The sequence below is a fragment of the Anomaloglossus baeobatrachus genome, chromosome 6 (assembly GCF_048569485.1).
Source record: "Anomaloglossus baeobatrachus isolate aAnoBae1 chromosome 6, aAnoBae1.hap1, whole genome shotgun sequence".
Lineage (NCBI taxonomy): Eukaryota > Metazoa > Chordata > Amphibia > Anura > Aromobatidae > Anomaloglossus > Anomaloglossus baeobatrachus.
In genome coordinates, this window is record NC_134358.1 from 260,718,688 (window position 1) to 260,744,297 (window position 25,610).

General features: G+C 51.5%; 1 protein-coding gene across 4 annotated transcripts in view; it reads right to left on the minus strand.

Annotated features, from left to right (window-relative positions):
• ZCCHC2 (zinc finger CCHC-type containing 2) overlaps positions 1–25,610 on the minus strand; it is a 118,613-nt gene that overhangs the window by 21,471 nt on the left and 71,532 nt on the right. For all 4 annotated transcript variants that reach the window (XM_075314837.1, XM_075314838.1, XM_075314839.1 and 1 more), the window contains 3 exons: positions 24,957–25,009; positions 17,589–17,674; positions 3,709–3,837 (listed from right to left, as the gene is read on the minus strand). In XM_075314837.1, coding sequence (XP_075170952.1) covers positions 3,709–3,837; positions 17,589–17,674; positions 24,957–25,009 — 268 coding nt within the window. The remainder of the gene's footprint in view (positions 1–3,708; positions 3,838–17,588; positions 17,675–24,956; positions 25,010–25,610) is intronic.

Genomic DNA, 25,610 nt, shown 5'->3' on the forward strand with positions numbered 1-25,610 from the left:
TCAGAGTTCCTTTGTTCTTTCTGAGACCTTTTGGACGAGGAGAATTGGGACCTGCCCGCGCCCCGAAAGGACCGAAACCTCGACTGCCCTCTCCTCTGTTGGGGAATGTTCTGTTTGGGCTGGGGTAAGGATGTATCCTTTCCCTTGGATTGTTTGATGATTTCATCCAGACGCTCGCCAAACAGCCTGTCGCCAGAAATTGGCAAACTGGTTAAGCGCTTTTTGGAAGCAGAATCTGCCTTCCATTCCCGTAGCCACAAGGCCCTGCGGAGTACCACCGAATTGGCGGTCGCCACCGCCGTACGGCTCACAGAGTCCAGGACAGCATTAATAGCGTAAGACGCAATTGCCGAGGTCTGGGTGGTAATGGATGCCACTTGTGGCGCGGCCGTGCAAGTGGCTGCTTCAATTTGCGCTTGACCTGCTGAGATAGCTTGCAGCGCCCATACGGCTGCGAATGCTGGGGCAAAAGAAGCTCCGATAGCTTCATAGATGGATTTCAACCAGAGCTCCATCTGCCTGTCAGTGGCATCTTTGAGCGAGGCCCCATCTTCCACTGCAAGTATGGATCTAGCCGCCAGTCTGGAGATTGGAGGATCCACTTTGGGACATTGAGTCCAACCTTTAACCACGTCCGGGGGGAAAGGATAACGTGTATCCTTAAGGCGCTTAGAAAAACGCTTATCTGGACAAGCATGGTGATTCTGGATTGCCTCTCTGAAATCAGAGTGGTCTAGAAACATACTCTGTGTCCGCTTGGGAAACCTGAAACGAAATTTCTCCTGCTGAGAAGCTGACTCCTCCGCCGGAGGGGCTGAGGGAGAAAAATCCAGCAACTGATGGATGGACGCAATAAGATCGTTTACTATGGCGTCCCCGTCTGGAGCATTAAGATTGAGAGCGCTCTCAGGATCAGAATCCTGATCAGCTGTCTCCGCATCATCAACCAAAGATTCCCCCCGCTGAGACCCTAAACAATATGATGTCGAGGGAAATTCTAAGCGAGCCCGCTTAGTCAATCTGGGGCTGGGGTCTAAGTCAGAACCCTCAGACTGGGATGTAGGAGATACCCCGGGAGGACATTGTTGGTCCAACTGAGGGGGGCCCGGGAACAACGATTCAACAGGGTCCCGTTGCTGAGATACCGGCCTGGACTGCAAGGCTTCTAGTATCTTAGCCATAGTCTCAGAGAGTTTAGCAAACTCAGTCTCCGTCACCTGGACAGTGTCAACAGGTGTCTCCCCCTGGGCCCCTCTTAGCATAGGCTCCTGGCTGAAGAAGTGGCACAGGGGTCGAACACTGCACACAATGAGGGTCAGTGGAACCTGCCGGTAGTGGGGTCTTACAAGCGGCGCAGGCAGCATAATAAGCCTGTGTTTTGGCACCCCTGCCTTTTGTGGGCGCCATGCTATAGTTTTCCTTGAGTTACACAAAAGGGTATATAGCCAGAATGCACTGTGCTCATACAGTGTAAAGTATATATGATACACAAATAATGTACCAATACACTACAGCACCATGGGGCTAGCACCAACAGGTGCTGCTTACCAGCCGCCTAAAGCGGTTGTGAGGCCACCAGAGACCGTGTCTGGGTCTCCCAGGACTTGTCCCTCTTCTGCAGCGTCGGTGGAGCTGACAGGAATGGCTGCGGCGTCCTGACGAGATGAGGGAGCTGTGGGCGTGGCCGAGAAAGAGCGCGAACTGGTGCTCACACCGTGCACAGTGAGGGGGGTGGAGTATGTAAATCATACTCCAGCCCTCAGAGCTGCTCGCTCCGTGCAGCGTCCCGCCCTTCCCCCTGCCTGTCAGGGCTGAGGGCGGGAGAAAAGTAAACTAGGCCGCAAGGAAGCCGGGGACTCTAGTAATAAACGCGGCCGCCGTAAAAGCGCGGCCGGCGTGAAAGTCCCCGGCGAATTACAAGTCCCAGCCGCGCCGCAGTGTCCCATGGCAGCGGCGGTTAGCGCGGTAGCCCTTACATATAAACACACTCAGCGACGCTGAGTGTGTAATGGCACATATAGACCCGGTCAGCGCCGCGGTCCCCGGTGCACTAGCACACCCAGCAAAGCTGAGGTGATGCCGTGCGCGGTCCCCACAGGGATACAGAGTACCTCCAAGATGCAGGGCCATGTCCCTGAACGATACTCGGCTCCTATCCATCAGGCTCCACAGGAGTTGTGGATGGAGCACGGTCTCAGTGCCTGGAGACCGGTAAGATCCCACTTCACCCAGAGCCCTGAGGGGGATGGGGAAGGAAAGCAGCATGTGGGCTCCAGCCTCCGTACCCGCAATGGATACCTCAACCTTAACAACACCGCCGACAAGAGTGGGGTGAGAAGGGAGCATGCTGGGGGCCCTATATGGGCCCACTTTTCTTCCATCCGACATAGTCAGCAGCTGCTGCTGACTAATCTGTGGAGCTGTGCTGTGCGTGTCTGACCTCCTTCGCACAAAGCAAAAAACTGAGGAGCCCGTGGGAGCACGGGGGGTGTATAGGCAGAAGGGGAGGGGCCTAACACTTTTAAGTGTAGTACTTTGTGCGGCCTCCGGAGGCATAGCCTATACACCCAATTGTCTGGGTCTCCCAATAGAGCGAAAAAGAAAGTACTTTGTATTGATCATGAAGTTATGGAGCCACGACGAAAACTCCTCTTACGAAGTGATGTTCCCAGCAGCAGCGCATATAGTAGCCTTCCTTATACAGTCTCACTACTGTACACTAAGCAGAGATCCCATGACAATTTGCAAGACCCCACTGCTTAGTGAGAAGAGAGACTAGTGGGAATGAAACTATATTGTACTACTGCCAGGGTCCTCACAGCCACTCCACAAGGCGTTTTCAAGAGGCGTTTTCACAGCCACTCCACGAGGCGTTTTCACAGCCACTCCACGAGGCGTTTTCACAGCCATGCCACAGCTTCACGGACCAACAAAATTAAAAGTACTTTTCCTTGTCTCTGCAGCACTTCACTGTCTACACTACCACACTGGACTCTTCTCTGATTGGTGTGAGGAGACTAGCGATAGTCACTGATAGACAAGGAAGCCTGAAAAAGCGTCTCTAATGAAGAAACACTATGTCCTAGGTAGCCATATGTACATTATCTGTAAGATCACACTGCTCAGAGCAGATAAATCAATCCACAGACGGGAAGTGAATACTGGTAGGCATACTGGGAGCTGGAAGAAGCTTTCAGAGTCAGATTGCCATACCATGCACATGCCTTTTGCATGGTATGCAAATACTTTTGTCTAGAGATTTTTTTTAATTATACAAGTGCTTCTCAATAAATTAGAATATCATGAAAATGTTATTTATTTCAGTAATTCAATACAAAAAGGGAAACACATCGAGTGATGTGTTTCCCATTTTATATTGAATGACTGAAATAAAATAACTTTTTGATGACATTCTAATTTATTGAGATGCACTTGTATATAGTAAAGTTTTTTTCCTTTTTTTGTAGGTGAAAGGTTCATGTTAGTCCCACTTTTTACCCCATAAGCCATAGAATTAAAGTAGTGCTTCGCAATAATTAAGACATCATCCCAATTACATTTCCAAGTTTACAATATGTAACAGAAACTATGACAAACTGATGAGAAGATATTCTGTATGCTAATCTGGATCCTGTTCCAGATTATGACTTATACTTCAAAAATCATGTATCCTTTCATCACAAAAGCTAACCCACACAAAGTGCTGACCTCGGTCTTTCTCTTCCTCACTCTCAAAGCTCGCTCTTCTGCTCTGGCTTGGGCTGGGTGGGGAACTGTAACTTTCTGAAGAGGTTTCTCCACAAGTTTCATGTCCAGACCCAAATTCTAATGCACAATCTAAATTTAAGACAAAAAATATATATATTTCTATATTATAAACAAAAATAAAATACAACAATATCCTAGTTACTTCTTATAATAGAAAATGTAAATTCAATAAATTGTAGAATAAAATAAGCACAAGATTATCAGGTGATACCCTATTAGGAAACGAGAAAAGAAGGGAATTTTGTTTACTTACCGTAAATTCCTTTTCTTCTAGCTCCAATTGGGAGACCCAGACAATTGGGGTGTATAGGCTATGCCTCCGGAGGCCGCACAAAGTATTACACTAAAAGTGTAAAGCCCCTCCCCTTCTGCCTATACACCCCCCGTGCTCCCACGGGCTCCTCAGTTTTGGTGCAAAAGCAAGAAGGAGGGAAAAAATTATAAACTGGTTTAAAGTAAATTCAATCCGAAGGAATATCGGAGAACTGAAACCATTCAACATGAACAACATGTGTACACAAAAAAACAGGGGCGGGTGCTGGGTCTCCCAATTGGAGCTAGAAGAAAAGGAATTTACGGTAAGTAAACAAAATTCCCTTCTTTGTCGCTCCATTGGGAGACCCAGACAATTGGGACGTCCAAAAGCAGTCCCTGGGTGGGTAAAATAATACCTCGTAATAGAGCCGTAAAACGGCCCCTTCCTACAGGTGGGCAACCGCCGCCTGAAGGACTCGTCTACCTAGGCTGGCATCCGCCGAAGCATAGGTATGCACCTGATAGTGTTTCGTGAAAGTGTGCAGGCTCGACCAGGTAGCCGCCTGACACACCTGCTGAGCCGTAGCCTGGTGCCTCAAAGCCCAGGACGCGCCCACGGCTCTGGTAGAATGGGCCTTCAGCCCTGAGGGAACCGGAAGCCCAGCAGAACGGTAAGCTTCGAGAATTGGCTCCTTGATCCACCGAGCCAGGGTTGATTTGGAAGCCTGTGACCCTTTACGCTGGCCAGCGACAAGGACAAAGAGTGCATCCGAGCGGCGCAGGGGCGCCATACGAGAAATGTAGAGTCTGAGTGCTCTCACCAGATCTAACAAGTGCAAATCCTTTTCACATTGGTGAACTGGATGAGGACAAAAAGAGGGTAAGGAGATATCCTGATTGAGATGAAAGGGGGATACCACCTTGGGGAGAAATTCCGGAACCGGACGCAGAACCACCTTGTCCTGGTGAAACACCAGGAAAGGGGCTTTGCACGACAACGCTGCTAGCTCAGACACTCTCCGAAGAGAAGTGACTGCTACTAGGAAAACCACTTTCTGCGAAAGGCGTGAGAGAGAAATATCCCTCATTGGCTCGAATGGTGGTTTCTGAAGAACCATCAGCACCCTGTTCAGATCCCAGGGTTCTAACGGCCGCTTGTAAGGAGGAACGATGTGACAAACCCCCTGCAGGAACGTGCGTACCTGTGGAAGTCTGGCTAGGCGCTTCTGGAAAAACACAGAGAGCGCTGAGACTTGTCCCTTAAGGGAGCCGAGCGACAAACCCTTTCCCAGTCCAGATTGAAGGAAGGACAGAAAAGTGGGCAAGGCAAAAGGCCAGGGCGAAAAACCCTGAGCAGAGCACCATGACAGGAAAATTTTCCACGTCCTGTGGTAGATCTTGGCGGACGTTGGTTTCCTAGCCTGTCTCATAGTGGCAATGACCTCTTGAGATAATCCTGAAGACGCTAGGATCCAGGACTCAATGGCCACACAGTCAGGTTGAGTGCCGCAGAATTCAGATGGAAAAACGGCCCTTGAGACAGCAAGTCTGGTCGGTCTGGTAGTGCCCACGGTTGGCCGACCGTGAGATGCCACAGATCCGGGTACCACGACCTCCTCGGCCAGTCTGGAGCGACGAGGATGACGCGGCGGCAGTCGGCCCTGATCTTGCGTAACACTCTGGACAACAGTGCCAGCGGAGGAAACACATAAGGGAGCTAAAACTGCGACCAATCCTGAACTAAGGCGTCTGCCGCCATAGCTCTGGGATCTTGAGACCGTGCCATGAACGTCGGTACCTTGTTGTTGTGCCGGGACGCCATGAGGTCGACGTCCGGCACCCCCCAGCGGCAACAGATCTCCTGAAACACGTCCGGGTGAAGGGACCATTCCCCTGCGTCCATGCCCTGGCGACTGAGATAATCTGCTTCCCAGTTTTCCACGCCTGGGATGTGAACTGCAGAGATGGTGGAAGCCGTGGCTTCCACCCACATCAAAATCCGCCGGACTTCCTGGAAGGCTTGCCGACTGCGTGTGCCGCCTTGGTGGTTGATGTATGCCACCGCTGTGGAATTGTCCGACTGAATTCGGATCTGCTTGCCTTCCAGCCACTGCTGGAACGCTTTCAGGGCAAGGTACACTGCCCGTATTTCCAGAACATTGATCTGAAGTGAGGACTCTTGCTGGGTCCACGTACCCTGAGCCCTGTGGTGGAGAAAAACCGCTCCCCACCCTGACAGACTCGCGTCCGTCGTGACCACCTCCCAGGATGGGGGTAGGAAGGATTTCCCCTTCGATAATGAAGTGGGAAGAAGCCACCACCGAAGGGAAGCTTTGGTCGCCTGAGAGAGAGAGACGTTCCTGTCGAGGGACGTCGGCTTCCTGTCCCATTTGCGTAGGATGTCCCATTGAAGAGGACGCAGGTGAAACTGCGCGAAAGGGACTGCCTCCATTGCTGCCACCATCTTCCCCAGGAAGTGCATGAGGCGCCTCAAGGGGTGTGCCTGACCTTGAAGGAGAGATTGTACCCCTTTCTGTAGTGAACGCTGCTTGATTAGCGGAAGCTTCACTATCGCTGAGAGGGTATGAAACTCCATGCCAAGATATGTCAGCGATTGGGCCGGTGTCAGATTTGACTTTGGAAAATTGATGATCCACCCGAAACTCTGGAGAGTCTCCAGAGTAGCGTCGAGGCTGTGTTGGCATGCCTCTTGAGAGGGTGCCTTGATCAGCAGATCGTCCAAGTAAGGGATCACCGAGTGACCCTGAGAGTGGAGGACCGCTACTACAGTAGCCATAACCTTGGTGAAAACCCGTGGGGCTGTTGCCAGGCCGAACGGCAGTGCCACGAACTGCAGGTGTTCGTCTCCTATGGCGAAGCGCAAGAAGCGCTGGTGCTCTGGAGCAATCGGTACGTGGAGATAAGCATCTTTGATATCGATCGATGCAAGGAAATCTCCTTGGGACATTGAGGCGATGACGGAGCGGAGGGATTCCATCCGGAACCGCCTGGTCTTTACGTGTTTGTTGAGCAGTTTCAGGTCCAGGACAGGACGGAAAGACCCGTCCTTCTTTGGGACCACAAACAGGTTGGAGTAAAAACCGTGACCCTGTTGCTGAAGAGGAACAGGGACCACCACTCCTTCTGCCTTCAGAGTGCCCAGCGCCTGCAGAAGAGCCTCGGCTCGCTCGGGAGGCGGGGATGACCTGAAAAATCGAGTCGGGGGATGAGAGGTGAACTCTATCTTGTAACCGTGAGACAGAATGTCTCTCAGCCAACGGTCTTTTACCCGTGGCAGCCAGGTGTCGCAAAAGCGGGAGAGCCTGCCACCGACCGAGGATGCGGATTGAGGAGGCCGAAAGTCATGAGGAAGCCGCTTTGGTAGCGGCACCTCCGGTGGTCTTTTTAGCAGGGCTGTGGAGTCGGTAAGCCAAACCTTCGACTCCGACTCCTCAAATTCTCTTGCACCGACTCCGACTCCTACATATATTGCTTATAGTTAGGTGAAAAATTTATTGTAGTACATGAATATGTGTATGTGAACATCAGACATTTAATAATTTTTATGATACAATAATCAAGATATTTGGATAGAACATAAGAAGGGAATTTTGTTACTTACCGTAAATTCCTTTTCTTCTAGCTCTTATTGGGAGACCCAGACGATTGGGGTATAGCTACTGCCTCCGGAGGCCACACAAAGCACTACACTAAAAAGTGCAAGGCCCCTCCCCTTCTGGCTATACCCCCCCGTGGTATCACGGGTTCTCCAGTTTTAGTGCCAAAGCAAGAAGGAGGAAAGCCAATAACTGGTTTAAACAAATTAACTCCGAGTAACCTCGGAGAACTGAAAAACCGTTCAACATGAACAACATGTGTACCCGCAAACAACAAAAAAATCCCGAAGGACAACAGGGCGGGTGCTGGGTCTCCCAATAAGAGCTAGAAGAAAAGGAATTTACGGTAAGTAACAAAATTCCCTTCTTCTTCAGCGCTCTATTGGGAGACCCAGACGATTGGGACGTCCAAAAGCTGTCCCTGGGTGGGTAAAGAAATACCGCATGTTAGAGCTGCAAAACAGCCCTCCCCTACGGGGGTGTCACTGCCGCCTGCAGGACTCTTCTACCTAAGCTGGCATCCGCCGAAGCATAGGTATGCACCTGATAATGCTTGGTGAAAGTGTGCAGACTGGACCAGGTAGCTGCCTGGCACACTTGTTGAGCCGAAGCCTGGTGTCGTAATGCCCAGGACGCACCCACGGCTCTGGGTGAGTGGGCTTTTAGCCCTGAAGGAACCGGAAGCCCCGCAGAACGGTAGGCCTCTAGAATTGGTTCTTTGATCCACCGAGCCAGGGTGGCTTTAGAAGCCTGCAACCCCTTGCGCGGACCAGCGACAAGGACAAAAAATGCATCGGAACGGCGCATGTGCGCCGTGCGGGAAATGTAGATTCTGAGTGCTCTCACCAGACCTAACAAACGTAAGGCCTTTCCATACCGGTGAACCGGATGAAGACAAAAGGAAGGCAAGGATATATCCTGATTAAGATGAAATGAGGATACGACCTTAGGGAGAAACTCCGGAATGGGGCGCAGCACTACCTTGTCCTGGTGGAACACCAGGAAGGGAGCCTTGGATGACAGAGCTGCCAGCTCAGACACTCGCCGAAGCGATGCGATCGCAACGAGAAACGCCACCTTCTGTGACAGGCGAGAAAACGAAACTTCCTTCAGAGGCTCGAAAGGCGGCTTCTGGTGAGCAACTAGTACCCTGTTGAGATCCCATGGATCTAACGGCCGCTTGTACGGGGGTACGATATGACAGACCCCCTGTAGGAACTTGCGCACCTTAGAAAGACGTGCTAGACGCTTCAGAAGGAACACGGATAGTGCCGAGACTTGCCCCTTAAGGGAGCCGAGCGACAAGCCCTTTTCTAACCCCGATTGCAGGAAGGAAAGAAAAGTAGGCAATGCAAATGGCCAGGGAGACCCTCCCTGAGCCGAGCACCAGGTTAAGAAAATCTTCCACGTTCTGTGGTAGATCTTAGCAGAAGTGGACTTCCTAGCCTGTTTCATGGTGGCAACGACCCCTTGGGATAATCCTGAAGACGCTAGGATCCAGGACTCAATGGCCACACAGTCAGGTTCAGGGCCGCAGAATTCCGATGGAAAAACGGCCCTTGGGACAGTAAGTCTGGCCGGCCTGGTAGTGACCACGGTCGGCCGACCGTGAGATGCCACAGATCCGGGTACCACGATCTCCTCGGCCAGTCTGGGGCGACGAGTATGACGCGGCTGCAATCGGATCTGATTTTTTGCGCAGTACTCTGGGCAAGATTGCCAGAGGTGGAAACACATATGGGAGCCGGAACTGCGACCAATCTTGCACTAAGGCGTCTGCCGCCAGAGCTCTGTGATCGCGCGATCGTGCCATAAATGCCGGGACCTTGTTGTTGTGCCGAGACGCCATTAGGTCGACGTCCGGCACCCCCCAGCGGCGACAGATTTCCTGAAACACGTCCTGGTGAAGGGACCATTCCCCTGCGTCCATACCCTGGCGACTGAGGAAGTCTGCTTCCCATTTTTCTACGCCCGGGATGTGAACTGCGGATATGGTGGATGCTGTGTCCTCCACCCACATGAGGATTCGCCGGACTTCCTGGAAGGCTTGCCGACTGCGCGTCTCTCCTTGGTGGTTGATGTATGCCACCACTGTGGAGTTGTCCGACTGGATTCGGATCTGCTCTCTTTCCAGCCACTGCTGGAAAGCTAGTAAGGCAAGATACCCTGCCCTGATGTCCAGAACATTGATCTGAAGGGTGGACTCCTGCTGAGTCCACGTCCCCTGAGCCCTGTGGCGGAGACAAACTGCTCCCCACCCTGACAGACTCGTATCTGTCGTGACTACTGCCCAGGATGGGGGTAGGAAGGATCTTCACTATGACAATGAGGTGGAAATACGCCACCATTGCAGAGAGTCCTTGGCCGTCTGGGAAAGGGAGACTTTCCTGTCCAGGGAGGTTGACTGCCCGTCCCATTGGCGGAGAATGTCCCATTGAAGTTGACGCAGATGAAACTGCGCAAAGGGAACTGCCTCCATGGCTGCCACCATCTTCCCTAGGAAGTGCATGAGGCGCCTTAAGGGGTGCGACTGGCCTTGAAGGAGAGACTGCACCTCTGTCTGCAGTGAACGCTGCTTGTTCAGCGGAAGCTTCACTATCGCTGATAGAGTGTGAAACTCCATGCCGAGATACGTTAGTGATTGAGTCGGTGACAGATTTGACCTTGCTAAATTGATGATCCACCCGAAAGTCTGGAGAGTCTCCAGCGTAACATTCAGGCTGCGTTGGCATGCCTCGAGGGAGGGTGCTTTGACGAGTAGATCGTCCAAGTAAGGGATCACCGAGTGTCCCTGAGAGTGCAAGACTGCTACCCCTGCTGCCATGACCTTGGTGAACACCCGTGGGGCTGTCGCCAGACCGAATGGCAGAGCTACGAACTGAAGATGGTCGTCTCCTATCACAAAACGTAGAAAACGTTGGTGCTCAGTAGCAATTGGCACGTGGAGATAGGCATCTTTGATGTCTGTTGAGGCAAGGAAGTCTCCTCGAGACATTGAGGTAATGACGGATCGGAGGGATTCCATCCGGAACCGCCTGGCGTGCACATGATTGTTGAGCAGTTTTAGGTCCAGAACAGGACGGAAGGAGCCGTCCTGTTTTGGAGCCACAAAGAGATTGGAGTACAAACCCTCGCCCTCGTTCCTGAGGGGGGACAGGGATCACCACTCCTTCTGCTCTTAGAGCGTCCACCACCTGCAGCAGGGCATCTGCTCGGTGGAGAGGTGGGGCCGTTCTGAAGAATGGAGTCGGAGGACGAGAACAGAACACTGACCTGTGCACGTGAGCACAATGTCCGTCACCCACCGGTCTGTGACCTGTGGCAGCTAAATGTCGCCAAAGGCGAGGGAGTCTGCCATCAACCGCGGATGCGGAGAGAGAGAGAGAGAGCTGAGAGTCATGAGGAGACCGCCTTGGTAGCGGTTCCTCCGGCTGCCTTCCTTGGGCGTGATTGCCGGAATCTGAGCCCGTCTGAGGTTTTGTAGCCCTTTTGCACGAGGACAATTGGGACCTGCCCGAGCTTGGGAAGGACCGAAACCTCGACTGTACTTTTAGGACAGCATTAATAGGGTAAGTCGCAGTGCAGACATTGCGGGGTTACGGACGCCTCTGCGGTACAGATGTACATGTGCTCAAGGCCAGCTGCGCAAGAACAGCTGAACAGGTTAGGTTGCCTATACGGCTGTGAATGCCGGAGCAACCGACACGCCGATAGCCTCCTAGACAGATTTCAACCAGAGTCCATCTGTCTGTGAATGGCATCTTTAAGTGAAGCCCCATCTCCAGTGCAACTACGTCTCTAGACGCAAGCCTGGAGATTGGAGAATCCACCTTTGGACCCTGGGTCCAGCGCTTGACCACGTCAGGGGAAAAGGGATAACGTGTATCTTTAAAAAACGCTTGGAGAAAACGCTTATCTGGTAAGCGTGGTGTTTCTGGACTGCTTCTCTGAAGTCAGCGTGGCCAGAAAAATACTCAATATCCGTTTGAGATACTGAAAAGGGACTTCTCCTGCTGTGAAGCTGACTCCTCCACTGGGGGAGCTGAGGGAGAAAGATCCAACCTTCCATTGATGGACGCTATAGGATCATTCCGTATGGCATTACCATCCGGTGTATCCGGATTAAGAGCGATGTCAGGATCAAAGTCCTGGAGAGCTGCCTTATCATACAGAGAGTCCTCCTGGGACCCCCCCGTTCCAAATGAGGTTGGTCAGGAAGATTGCCCATGGCCTGTCTGGACTGCAAGTCTCTATCTTATGACAATATATCTGTCGAAACTGCAACTCCGTCCCTGTCCTTGGACAGGGTTGACAGGTGGTTTCTTTGGCCACGACTAGTAGAGACCCCGGCAGACGAAGTGCTAGAGACCCCGGCAGACGAAGTGCTACAGGGGAGCATGCACACAATGGGACGGTGTCATGAATAGCATCCCATGTAGTAAAAACAGCACTGAAAATCTGTGTTGCTTTTTTGCCGCTGCCGACTAGCCATCTAGAAGTATATAGCCAAGAATGGTGACCGTACAGTGCAATGTATAGCATACAAGCATAAAGTACAAATGAACACTGCAGCACAAGCAATACAAGCAGCATAGAAGCCTATGCCCTGGCACCCCTGCTCTTCTGCTGCTGTAGACAAGTCATCTAGGGGAATATAGCCCAGAAGAGTGACCATACAGTGCGATGTATAGCATACAAGCACAAGTACAAATGCACACTGCAGCCCATGCAATACAAGCAGCATAGAAAAAAACCTGTGCCCCAGCACCCTTGGTTTTCTGCTGCTGTAGTCTAGCCATTCCAGGAGAATATAGCTAAGACTAGCGACTGTACAGTGCAATGTATAGCATACAAGCATAAATACAAATGAACACTTCAGTACGTGCAATACAAGCAGCATAGAAAGCCTGTGCCTTAGCACACCTGCTTTCCTGCTGCTGATGTGTCGCTCTCCAAGCGGGCATATAGCGACCTATGCAGTTAAAATACACATGTACACACTGCAGTATATATTGGGGTCAGCACTATGTGTGCCGCTTACCGCCCGCCTATAAGCGGGTGTATGGTCGCCATAGTCCTGCCTGGTTGCCGAAAGTCCGAGCTCGGACTGCGGTAATGGCTGCCGGCGTCTTCCCCAGCTCGTGTGAGGAGGGGCGGGCCGTGGGCGTTCCCCAAGTCAGAGCGGGAATCCGGCGTCCGACAGTGTGCAGTGAGAGGGCTGGAGCATGTAAAAAGGCTCCAGCCCTCGGCGCTGCTGATTGCTCAGCGCCTGTCCCCTTCCCTGAGTGACAGGGAGGGGGCGGGAAAGAAGCGGCACTAGGCCGCAGAAGCCGGGGACTGGATTTATAAGCGCCGCCGCCGTAAAAGCGCGGTCGGCGCCCAGTCCCCGGCGAACTACAAGTCCCAGCCGCGCCGCCGCTCCCGGAGCGTCCGGCGCGGTAGTTCCCAATACACAAAGTCACTCAGCAAAGCTGCAGTGACTGTAACCCTTTACTGTCCCCGGCGCACTAGCACACCCAGCAAGTCTGGAGTGTGCTGTGTCTGTGTGTCCGGGGACACAGAGTACCTGTAATGGTGCAGGGCCATGTCCCTGAACGGTACTCCAGCTCCGTATCCAGCAGGTTCAAATGGGTCTGTGGATGGAGCCCGGCGTCAGAGCTTTGAGGCCGGCAGGATCCCACTTCCTCAGAGCCCCTCAGGGGGATGTGGAAGGAAAGCAGCATGTGGGCTCCAGCCTCCGTACCAGCAATAGGTACCTCAACCTTACAACACCATCAACGGGTGAGAAGGGAGCATGCTGGGGGCCCTATATGGGCCCTCTTTTCTTCCATCCGAAATAGTCAGCAGCTACTGCTGACTAAAATCTGTGGAGCTATGCATGGATATCTGACCTCCTTCGCACAAAGCTTGAAAAACTGGAGAACCCGTGATACCACGGGGGGGTATAGCCAGAAGGGGAGGGGCCTTGCACTTTTTAGTGTAGTGCTTTGTGTGGCCTCCGGAGGCAGTAGCTATACCCCAATCGTCTGGGTCTCCCAATAGAGCGCTGAAGAAAATATATTTATTGGAATACAACTTTAGAACACAAAAAACTGTAATAAATTGTAAATATGTAATACACTATGTAATATACAGTAGATTACATATATATCTTGTGTGTGTGTGTATATACACTGTATATATATATATATTATATATATTACATATTTACAATTTATTAGTTTTTTTGTGTTCTAAAGTTGTATTCCAATAAATATTTTATGTTCTATCCAAATATCTTGATTATTGTATCATAAAAACAATTAAATGTCTGATGTTCACATTGTACTACAATAAATTTTTCACTTAAATATAAGCATTATACTAAATGTTGTTATTTAGTAAAATATTCAGCACATTCTGCATTGCACTCCTGTCCCCAATTTATTATATATTTTAGGAGTCGGAGTCGGTGCATTTTATACCGACTCCGACTCCACCAAAATGAGCTCCGACTCCGACTCCACGACTCCGACTCCACAGCCCTGCTTTTTAGGACGTGACTTAGACCGCCATGAATCAGAGTTTCTTTGATCTTTCTGAGGCCTTTTGGACGAGGAGAATTGGGACCTGCCCGCGCCCCGAAAGGACCGAAACCTCGACTGCCCCCTCCTCTGTTGGGGTATGTTCGGTTTGGGCTGGGGTAAGGATGTATCCTTTCCCTTGGATTGTTTGATGATTTCATCCAAACGCTCGCCAAACAATCGGTCGCCAGAAATTGGCAAACTGGTTAAGCGCTTTTTGGAAGCAGAATCTGCCTTCCATTCCCGTAGCCACAAGGCCCTGCAGAGTACCACCGAATTGGCGGATGCAACCGCCGTACGGCTCGCAGAGTCCAGGACAGCATTAATAGCGTAAGACGCAAATGCCGACGTCTGAGCAGTTATGGACGCCACCTGCGGCGCGGACGTGCGTGTGGCTGCGTCAATTTGCGCTTGACCTGCTGAGATAGCTTGTAGCGCCCATACGGCTGCGAATGCTGGGGCAAAAGAAGCGCCGATAGCTTCATAGATGGATTTCAACCAGAGCTCCATCTGCCTGTCAGTGGCATCTTTGAGTGAAGCCCCATCTTCCACTGCAAGTATGGATCTAGCCGCCAGTCTGGAGATTGGAGGATCCACCTTGGGACACTGAGTCCAACCTTTGACCACGTCAGGGGGAAAGAGATAACGTGTATCCTTAAGGCGCTTAGAAAAACGCTTATCTGGACAATCATGGTGATTCTGGACTGCCTCTCTGAAATCAGAGTGGTCCAGAAACATACTCGGTGTACGCTTGGGAAACCTGAAACGGAATTTCTCCTGCTGAGAAGCTGACTCCTCCACCGGAGGAGCTGAGGGAGAAATATCCAACATTTGATTGATGGACGCAATAAGATCGTTCACTATGGCGTCCCCGTCCGGAGTATCAAGATTGAGAGCGGCCTCAGGATCAGAATCCTGATCAGCTGTCTCCGCGTCATCAACCAGAGATTCCCCCCGCTGAGACCCTGAACAACATGATGATGTCGAGGGAATTTCCAAGCGAGCTCGCTTAATCGGTCTGGGGCTGGGGTCCGTGTCAGAGCCCCCAGCCTGGGATCTATGAGATACCCCGGGGGGGACATTGTTGGTCCAACTGAGGGGGGCCAGGGAACAATGATTCAACAGTGTCCCTGTGCTGAGATACCGGTCTGGACTGCAAAGCTTCTAGTATCTTAGCCATAGTTTCAGAGAGTTTATCCGTAAAGACTGCAAACTCCGTCCCTGTCACCTGGATAGTGTCAGCAGGTGGCTCCCCCTGGGCCCCTCTTAGCAGAGGCTCCGGCTGAGTAAGTGCAGCAGGGGCCGAGCAGTGCACACAATGAGGGTCAGTGGAACCTGCCGGTAGCGGCGTCGTACATGCGGCGCAGGCAGCATAGTAAGCCTGTGTTTTGGCACCCCTGCCTTTTGTGGGCGCCATGCTATTGTCTTCCCTGAGCAACACAATAGGGTATATAGCCAGAAATCAACTGTGCACTATACAGTGTAAAGTATATACCATAAACATATAATTTATAATTACACTTCTGCACAATGGGGCTAGCACCACAGGTGCTGCTTACCACCCGCTTAAAGCGGTTGTGAGGCCACCAGAATCCCTGCCTGGGTCTCCCAGAATTTGTCCCCCTCTGCAGCGTCCGAGGAGCTGACAGGAATGGCTGCCGGCGTCCTGAGGAGAGGAGGGAGCCGTGGGCGTGACCCAGAAAGTGCGGGAACTGGTGCCCCACTGTGCACAGTGAGGGGGATGGAGTATGCAAAGCATGCTCCAGCCCTCGTTGCTGCTCGTCCTGTACAGCGTCCCGGCCTTCCCCTGCCTGTCAGGGCTGGGGGCGGGAGGCAAAAAGACTAGGCCGCAAAAGCCGGGGACTCGAGTAATAAGCGCGGCCGCCGTATAAGCGCGGACGGCGCGGAAGTCCCCGGCGCACTACAAGTCCCAGCCGCGCCGCAGTGTTAACCATGGCAGCGGCGGTCAGCGCGGTAGTCCCCATACACAAACACACTCAGCGACGCTGAGTGTGTAATGGCACATTTAACCCGGTCAGCGCCGCGGTCCCCGGTGCACTAGCACACCCAGCAATGCTTGAGTGTTGCTGTGCGCGGGGTCCCCACGGGGACACAGAGTACCTCCAAGTAGCAGGGCCATGTCCCTGAACGATACCCGGCTCCTATCCAGCAGGCTCCTCAGGAGTTGTGGATGAAGCACGGTCTCAGTGCCTGGAGACCGATAGGATCCCACTTCACCCAGAGCCCTAAGGGGGATGGGGAAGGAAAACAGCATGTGGGCTCCAGCCTCCGTACCCGCAATGGATACCTCAACCTTAACAACACCGCCGACAAGAGTGGGGTGAGAAGGGAGCATGCTGGGGGCCCTATATGGGCCCACTTTTCTTCCATCCGACATAGTCAGCAGCTGCTGCTGACCAATCTGTGGAGCTGTGCGTGCATGTCTGCCTCCTTCGCACAAAGCATAAAAACTGAGGAGCCCGTGGGAGCACGGGGGGTGTATAGGCAGAAGGGGAGGGGCTTTACACTTTTAGTGTAATACTTTGTGCGGCCTCCGGAGGCATAGCCTATACACCCCAATTGTCTGGTCTCCCAATGGAGCGACAAAGAAATGTAAGGAAGAAATGTAAGGAAGGTGCTCACCTACGTAGGTTGTGCATGGGCACAACTGAATTTGTCAGCTGCTGTCCAGTGGCTGGCCGATTATCTCTTCTATGACCAATAAGGGCGGTAACACAATATTAGGCTGCACTACTGTAATGAAACATCCTTGGAACCGAGACGAACTGAAAGTTTTTATTTCCACAATGAGTATCAAGACTCGTATTAAAAATAAAAAAAAAACATTTGCAGCCTAATATCGTGTTACTGTCCTTATAGGTCAAAATTCAGTTACAAAATTAACATTGGGGAAATGTTCCAGAACATAAATATATAGATACATATTTAATCATATACATTTTAGGTGTTCTATATTCTTTGCTGTGTTTGATGCAAAACAGTCATCCCATCTTGCAGAAAGGAAGGCTGAAGTTCACAAAATGCCTTTGTCCTACAGAAGTTCATGCTTTGTACAATGCCTGGAATGAAACTAAGCACCCACACTATAGAGAAGGAAAAGAACAGCTAGATGCATTGCCATGTTTTTCCAGATACTATACGGATTTCAGGACTACTAATGATTGATTGTGGTATTCTACAACTGAAGCATGCGGGGGAAGATGCAATTCACATGCCATCAATATCTATACAAATAAAACAACTCAGTAACAAGCCTCACAAACACAGGGCAATTCCTGATAATAAATAAAACAAAACCCTAGTGTAAAAAAAAACAAAAAAAAAACCATGCAGACATTGCAAGGCTTTTAAGTGTAATAATCACCTTTCCCAGTCAAAGTCCTCAGGCTTGCAGGTAGATTCACCCCATTTGCTTTGTATACTGACAAGCCATTTGACTTCTGTGCATTTCTGCAAAGAGAGAATCAGGATTAGGGTTATCAGAATTAACTAATGACATTTACTCATTTATGTGCACATCTCACCCAATGATTGTGTAAAACAATTCCTGCAGTTTCCACATTTTACTTCTTTCTAGAAAATGCTTCAAGTTAAAGTAAATCTATCTGGTCCCAATTGCATCTAGAACCACAAGCAGTTCTGGGTGTATATCTAGAATCCCAGCATTTACTAGCATACAGAAACAGATCTTTAGAAAGAAGGGAATTTTGTTTACTTACCGTAAATTCCTTTTCTTCTAGCTCCAATTGGGAGACCCAGACAATTGGGTGTATAGGCTATGCCTCCGGAGGCCGCACAAAGTATTACACTAAAAGTGTAAAGCCCCTCCCCTTCTGCCTATACACCCCCCGTGCTCCCACGGGCTCCTCAGTTTTGGTGCAAAAGCAAGGAGGAAAAAAATTATAAACTGGTTTAAAGTAAATTCAATCCGAAGGAATATCGGAGAACTGAAACCATTCAACATGAACAACATGTGTACACAAAAAAACAGGGGCGGGCGCTGGGTCTCCCAATTGGAGCTAGAAGAAAAGGAATTTACGGTAAGTAAACAAAATTCCCTTCTTCTTTGTCGCTCCATTGGGAGACCCAGACAATTGGGACGTCCAAAAGCAGTCCCTGGGTGGGTAAAATAATACCTCGTAATAGAGCCGTAAAACGGCCCCTTCCTACAGGTGGGCAACCGCCGCCTGAAGGACTCGTCTACCTAGGCTGGCATCCGCCGAAGCATAGGTATGCACCTGATAGTGTTTCGTGAAAGTGTGCAGGCTCGACCAGGTAGCCGCCTGACACACCTGCTGAGCCGTAGCCTGGTGCCTCAAAGCCCAGGACGCGCCCACGGCTCTGGTAGAATGGGCCTTCAGCCCTGCGGGAACCGGAAGCCCAGCAGAACGGTAAGCTTCGAGAATTGGCTCCTTGATCCACCGAGCCAGGGTTGATTTGGAAGCCTGTGACCCTTTACGCTGGCCAGCGACAAGGACAAAGAGTGCATCCGAGCGGCGCAGGGGCGCCGTACGAGAAATGTAGAGTCTGAGTGCTCTCACCAGATCTAACAAGTGCAAATCCTTTTCACATTGGTGAACTGGATGAGGACAAAAAGAGGGTAAGGAGATATCCTGATTGAGATGAAAAGGGGATACCACCTTGGGGAGAAATTCCGGAACCGGACGCAGAACCACCTTGTCCTGGTGAAACACCAGGAAAGGGGCTTTGCACGACAACGCTGCTAGCTCAGACACTCTCCGAAGAGAGGTGACTGCTACTAGGAAGACCACTTTCTGCGAAAGGCGTGAGAGAGAAATATCCCTCATTGGCTCGAATGGTGGTTTCTGAAGAGCCACCAGCACCCTGTTCAGATCCCAGGGTTCTAACGGCCGCTTGTAAGGAGGGACGATGTGACAAACCCCCTGCAGGAACGTGCGTACCTGTGGAAGTCTGGCTAGGCGCTTCTGGAAAAACACAGAGAGCGCTGAGACTTGTCCCTTAAGGGAGCCGAGCGACAAACCCTTTTCAAGTCCAGATTGAAGGAAGGACAGAAAAGTGGGCAAGGCAAAAGGCCAGGGAGAAAAACCCTGAGCAGAGCACCATGACAGGAAAATTTTCCACGTCCTGTGGTAGATCTTGGCGGACGTTGGTTTCCTAGCCTGTCTCATAGTGGCAATGACCTCTTGAGATAATCCTGAAGACGCTAGGATCCAGGACTCAATGGCCACACAATCAGGTTGAGGGCCGCAGAATTCAGATGGAAAAACGGCCCTTGAGACAGCAAGTCTGGTCGGTCTGGTAGTGCCCACGGTTGGCCGACCGTGAGATGCCACAGATCCGGGTACCACGACCTCCTCGGCCAGTCTGGAGCGACGAGGATGACGCGGCGGCAGTCGGCCCTGATCTTGCGTAACACTCTGGACAACAGTGCCAGCGGAGGAAACACATAAGGGAGCTGAAACTGCGACCAATCCTGAACTAAGGCGTCTGCCGCCATAGCTCTGGGATCTTGAGACCGTGCCATGAACGTCGGTACCTTGTTGTTGTGCCGGGACACCATGAGGTCGACGTCCGGCACCCCCCAGCGGCAACAGATCTCCTGAAACACGTCCGGGTGAAGGGACCATTCCCCTGCGTCCATGCCCTGGCGACTGAGATAATCTGCTTCCCAGTTTTCCACGCCCGGGATGTGAACTGCAGAGATGGTGGAGGCCGTGGCTTCCACCCACATCAAGATCCGCCGGACTTCCTGGAAGGCTTGCCGACTGCGTGTGCCGCCTTGGTGGTTGATGTATGCCACCGCTGTGGAATTGTCCGACTGAATTCGGATCTGCTTGCCTTCCAGCCACTGCTGGAACGCTTTCAGGGCAAGGTACACTGCCCGTATTTCCAGAACATTGATCTGAAGTGAGGACTCTTGCCGGGTCCATGTACCCTGAGCCCTGTGGTGGAGAAAAACCGCTCCCCACCCTGATAGACTCGCGTCCGTCGTGACCACCTCCCAGGATGGGGGTAGGAAGGATTTCCCCTTCGATAATGAAGTGGGAAGAAGCCACCACCGAAGGGAAGCTTTGGTCGCCTGAGAGAGAGAGACGTTCCTGTCGAGGGACGTCGGCTTCCTGTCCCATTTGCGAAGGATGTCCCATTGAAGAGGACGCAGGTGAAACTGCGCGAAAGGGACTGCCTCCATTGCTGCCACCATCTTCCCCAGGAAGTGCATGAGGCGCCTCAAGGGGTGTGCCTGACCTTGAAGGAGAGATTGTACCCCCTTCTGTAGCGACCGCTGCTTGATCAGCGGAAGCTTCACTATCGCTGAGAGGGTATGAAACTCCATGCCAAGATATGTCAGCGATTGGGCCGGTGTCAGATTTGACTTTGGAAAATTGATGATCCACCCGAAACTCTGGAGAGTCTCCAGAGTAGCGTCGAGGCTGTGTTGGCATGCCTCTTGAGAGGGTGCCTTGATCAGGAGATCGTCCAAGTAAGGGATCACCGAGTGACCCTGAGAGTGGAGGACCGCTACTACAGTAGCCATAACCTTGGTGAAAACCCGTGGGGCTGTTGCCAGGCCGAACGGCAGTGCCACGAACTGCAGGTGTTCGTCTCCTATGGCGAAGCGCAAGAAGCGCTGGTGCTCTGGAGCAATCGGCACGTGGAGATAAGCATCTTTGATATCGATCGATGCAAGGAAATCTCCTTGGGACATTGAGGCGATGACGGAGCGGAGGGATTCCATCCGGAACCGCCTGGTCTTTACGTGTTTGTTGAGCAGTTTCAGGTCCAGGACAGGACGGAAAGACCCGTCCTTCTTTGGGACCACAAACAGGTTGGAGTAAAAACCGTGACCCTGTTGCTGAAGAGGAACAGGGACCACCACTCCTTCTGCCTTCAGAGTGCCCAGCGCCTGCAGAAGAGCCTCGGCTCGCTCGGGAGGCGGGGATGACCTGAAGAATCGAGTCGGGGGACGAGAGGTGAACTCTATCTTGTAACCGTGAGACAGAATGTCTCTCACCCAGCGGTCTTTTACCCGTGGCAGCCAGGTGTCGCAAACGCGGGAGAGCCTGCCACCGACCGAGGATGCAGATTGCGGAGGCCGAAAGTCATGAGGAAGCCGCTTTGGTAGCGGCACCTCCTGTGGTCTTTTTAGGACGTGACTTAGACCGCCATGAATCAGAGTTCCTTTGATCTTTCTGAGGCCTTTTGGACGAGGGGAATTGGGACCTGCCCGCGCCCCGAAAGGACCGAAACCTCGACTGCCCCCTCCTCTGTTGGGGTATGTTCGGTTTGGGCTGGGGTAAGGATGTATCCTTTCCCTTGGATTGTTTGATGATTTCATCCAAACGCTCGCCAAACAATCGGTCGCCAGAAATTGGCAAACTAGTTAAGCGCTTTTTGGAAGCAGAATCTGCCTTCCATTCCCGTAGCCACAAGGCCCTGCGGAGTACCACCGAATTGGCGGATGCAACCGCCGTACGGCTCGCAGAGTCCAGGACAGCATTAATAGCGTAAGACGCCATTGCCGACGTCTGAGCGGTTATGGACGCCACCTGCGGCGCGGAAGTGCGTGTGGCTGCGTCAATTTGCGCTTGACCTGCTGATATAGCTTGTAGCGCCCATACGGCTGCGAATGCTGGGGCAAAAGAAGCGCCGATAGCTTCATAGATGGATTTCAACCAGAGCTCCATCTGCCTGTCAGTGGCATCTTTGAGTGAAGCCCCATCTTCAACTGCAAGTATGGATCTAGCCGCCAGTCTGGAGATTGGAGGATCCACCTTGGGACACTGAGTCCAACCTTTGACCACGTCAGGGGGAAAGGGATAACGTGTATCCTTAAGGCGCTTAGAAAAACGCTTATCTGGACAATCATGGTGATTCTGGACTGCCTCTCTGAAATCAGAGTGGTCCAGAAACATACTCTGTGTACGCTTGGGAAACCTGAAACGGAATTTCTCCTGCTGAGAAGCTGACTCCTCCACCGGAGGAGCTGAGGGAGAAATATCCAACATTCGATTGATGGACGCAATAAGATCGTTCACTATGGCGTCCCCGTCCGGAGTATCAAGATTGAGAGCGGCCTCAGGATCAGAATCCTGATCAGCTGTCTCCGCGTCATCAACCAGAGATTCCCCTCGCTGAGACCCTGAACAACATGATGATGTCGAGGGAATTTCCAAGCGAGCTCGCTTAATCTGTCTGGGGCTGGGGTCCGTGTCAGAGCCCCCAGCCTGGGATCTATGAGATACCCCGGGGGGACATTGTTGGTCCAACTGAGGGGGGCCAGGGAACAATGACTCAACAGAGTCCCTGTGCTGAGATACCGGTCTGGACTGCAAGGCTTCTAGTATCTTAGCCATAGTTTCAGAGAGTTTATCCGTAAAGACTGCAAACTCCGTCCCTGTCACCTGGAGAGTGTCAGCAGGTGGCTCCCCCTGGGCCCCTCTTAGCAGAGGCTCCGGCTGAGTAAGTGCAGTAGGGGCCGAGCAGTGCACACAATGAGGGTCAGTGGAACCTGCCGGTAGCGGCGTCGTACATGCGGCGCAGGCAGCATAGTAAGCCTGTGTTTTGGCACCCCTGCCTTTTGTGGGCGCCATGCTATTGTCTTCCCTGAGCAACACAATAGGGTATATAGCCAGAAATCAACTGTGCACTATACAGTGTAAAGTATATACCATAAACATATAATTACACTTCTGCACAATGGGGCTAGCACCACAGGTGCTGCTTACCACCCGCTTAAAGCGGTTGTGAGGCCACCAGAATCCCTGCCTGGGTCTCCCAGAATTTGTCCCCCTCTGCAGCGTCCGAGGAGCTGACAGGAATGGCTGCCGGCGTCCTGAGGAGAGGAGGGAGCCGTGGGCGTGACCCAGAAAGTGCGGGAACTGGTGCCCCACAGTGCACAGTGAGGGGGGTGGAGTATGCAAAGCATTCTCCAGCCCTCATTGCTGCTCGTCTGTACAGCGTCCCGCCCTTCCCCTGGTTGTCAGGGCTGTGGGCGGGAGGAAGAAAGACTAGGCCGCAAAAGCCGGGGACTCGAGTATAAGCGTGGCCGCCGTAAAAGTGCGGCCGCGCGGAAGTCCCCGGCGCACTACAAGTCCCAGCCGCGCCTCAGTGTTAAACATGGCGGCGGCGGTCAGCGCGGTAGTCCCCCTACATAAACACACTCAGCGACGCTGAGTGTGTAATGGCACATTTAACCCGGTCAGCGCCGCGGTCCCCGGTGCACTAGCACACCCAGCAATGCTGGAGTGTTGCTGTGCGCGGGGTCCCCACGGGGACACAGAGTACCTCCAAGTAGCAGGGCCATGTCCCTGAATGATACCCGGCTCCTATCCAGCAGGCTCCCAGGAGTTGTGGATGAAGCACGGTCTCAGTGCCTGGAGACCGATAGGATCCCACTTCACCCAGAGCCCTAAGGGGGATGGGGAAGGAAAACAGCATGTGGGCTCCAGCCTCCGTACCCGCAATGGATACCTCAACCTTAACAACACCGCCGACAAGAGTGGGGTGAGAAGGGAGCATGCTGGGGGCCCTATATGGGCCCACTTTTCTTCCATCCGACATAGTCAGCAGCTGCTGCTGACCAATCTATGGAGCTGTGCGTGCATGTCTGCCTCCTTCGCACAAAGCATAAAAACTGAGGAGCCCGTGGGAGCACGGGGGGTGTATAGGCAGAAGGGGAGGGGCTTTACACTTTTAGTGTAATACTTTGTGCGGCCTCCGGAGGCATAGCCTATACACCCAATTGTCTGGGTCTCCCAATGGAGCGACAAAGAAAAGTATTTCTAAAGATCATTTAGGAGATGCTGATTAGGCTTGAGATTCATTGCCGGGTGTTAGTTCTCTGGCTAGTCGGCCCACTTAGCTTGTGAGCGTGATAACCCGCTTTACAATGCCCAGCATCAAGGCAACGCAATACGCGCAGCTTTGTACCAGTTAGCATTGAGCTCCTTTGACGTCAAGTGAATGCAGCATGACTTCATAGACTTTCACTGCCCATTATTGGAAGACATCTGCACTTCCAGTCATGTGCACAACTCCTCTCTGAAGCTGGGACACATACACCGGGCTTCTTAGTCATGCGAATGAACGGAAGTGTGGGCGACTTTCAATCATGGGCACTCAGCGTCTTTGAAGCCATGACAGACACCCAGCTTCAAAGAAGCTGAACACTGTTACAAAGCTGCACGCATGCGTGGCTTTGTATCACGCTGCCAAGACGCTGGCTGTTGTAAAGCATGTTAGCATGCCCACAGTGGCATACTAAGTGGGCTGACTAGCCAGGGAACTAACACCCCTGCAACTAGTCACAGCCCTCATTAGAATCTCAAAAAATGTTTAGAAATACTTTTTCTAAAGATCTGTTTATGTATGCTAGTTAATGCTGGGACAGTTAGGCAGGGATTCTAGATGTGTACAGAACCGCTCATGGCTCTGGGTGCACAGGGGACCTGACAGGTTCCCTTTAAACGGAAACAAAAAAAAAAAAAAAACTGCAGCCTGAAAAGTGCCAAAAATCAGGTGCCAAGTGCTCACTTGTCAGCTTTTCAGTTCACCTGGTAGCAGAAAAAGGTTATAATAAACAGTACCATATGAGTTTATGCAAGATCTGTCTGCTACGTGAACAATGAAGATGTGAAAGAAAGGAAACATTCTAAAATACCAGTGACTCTCATACACTGGCTTACATACAATGCCTTACACTTTTAAAACAAAAAAAGCCATTAAAAACAAATGAGGTAGCCATTCTTACCGATCAGAAGTCTCCCTCCCTTTGGGAAGTAAACTCTGTTTATCCATTGGTCGCTAATATAGATAGAGAAGGAAAAAAAACAAAACAAAACAAAACAAAAAACAAGTTAAACATTACTAGTTTAGATTATGATCTTGCCAGTTGTCATCTTCATTCATACCAGCCTTTTCATATGACCTAGGATTTATGTCAGATTGAGGTTCTGATCTGGCATAAATCCTAGGTCATATGAAAAGGCTTGTTAAATTGGAAGGATTGCTCCTTCCAATAAGTGGCACTTGAGTTCTTCTCCTTCCTCCCTGAACAGACTATTTCAATACAACCAGTGTTTTATCAGCAGGTTATCACGACAGAACCACATGACTCATGCATCCTAGTCCAATCACCCCCCCAACACTGATTAGCAGCTCTCTCTCACTATACTATGGACACAGAAAGCAGTGTTATACAACTGAGCTCTGTTAGGTCTGGAGCAGAGAATATAGACCATCGTAACTGCTTCACCATGAATGGAGCCCCATAAAAACATTATCTGGTAAAAAGCCCACAAATTACACAGGACTTTTTTTTTTTTCTTCCAAGTTCACAATGTATACAACTATATTTAGTGGATAATGTCTGCCATACGACTTTAACAGTTACATCACATTAAAC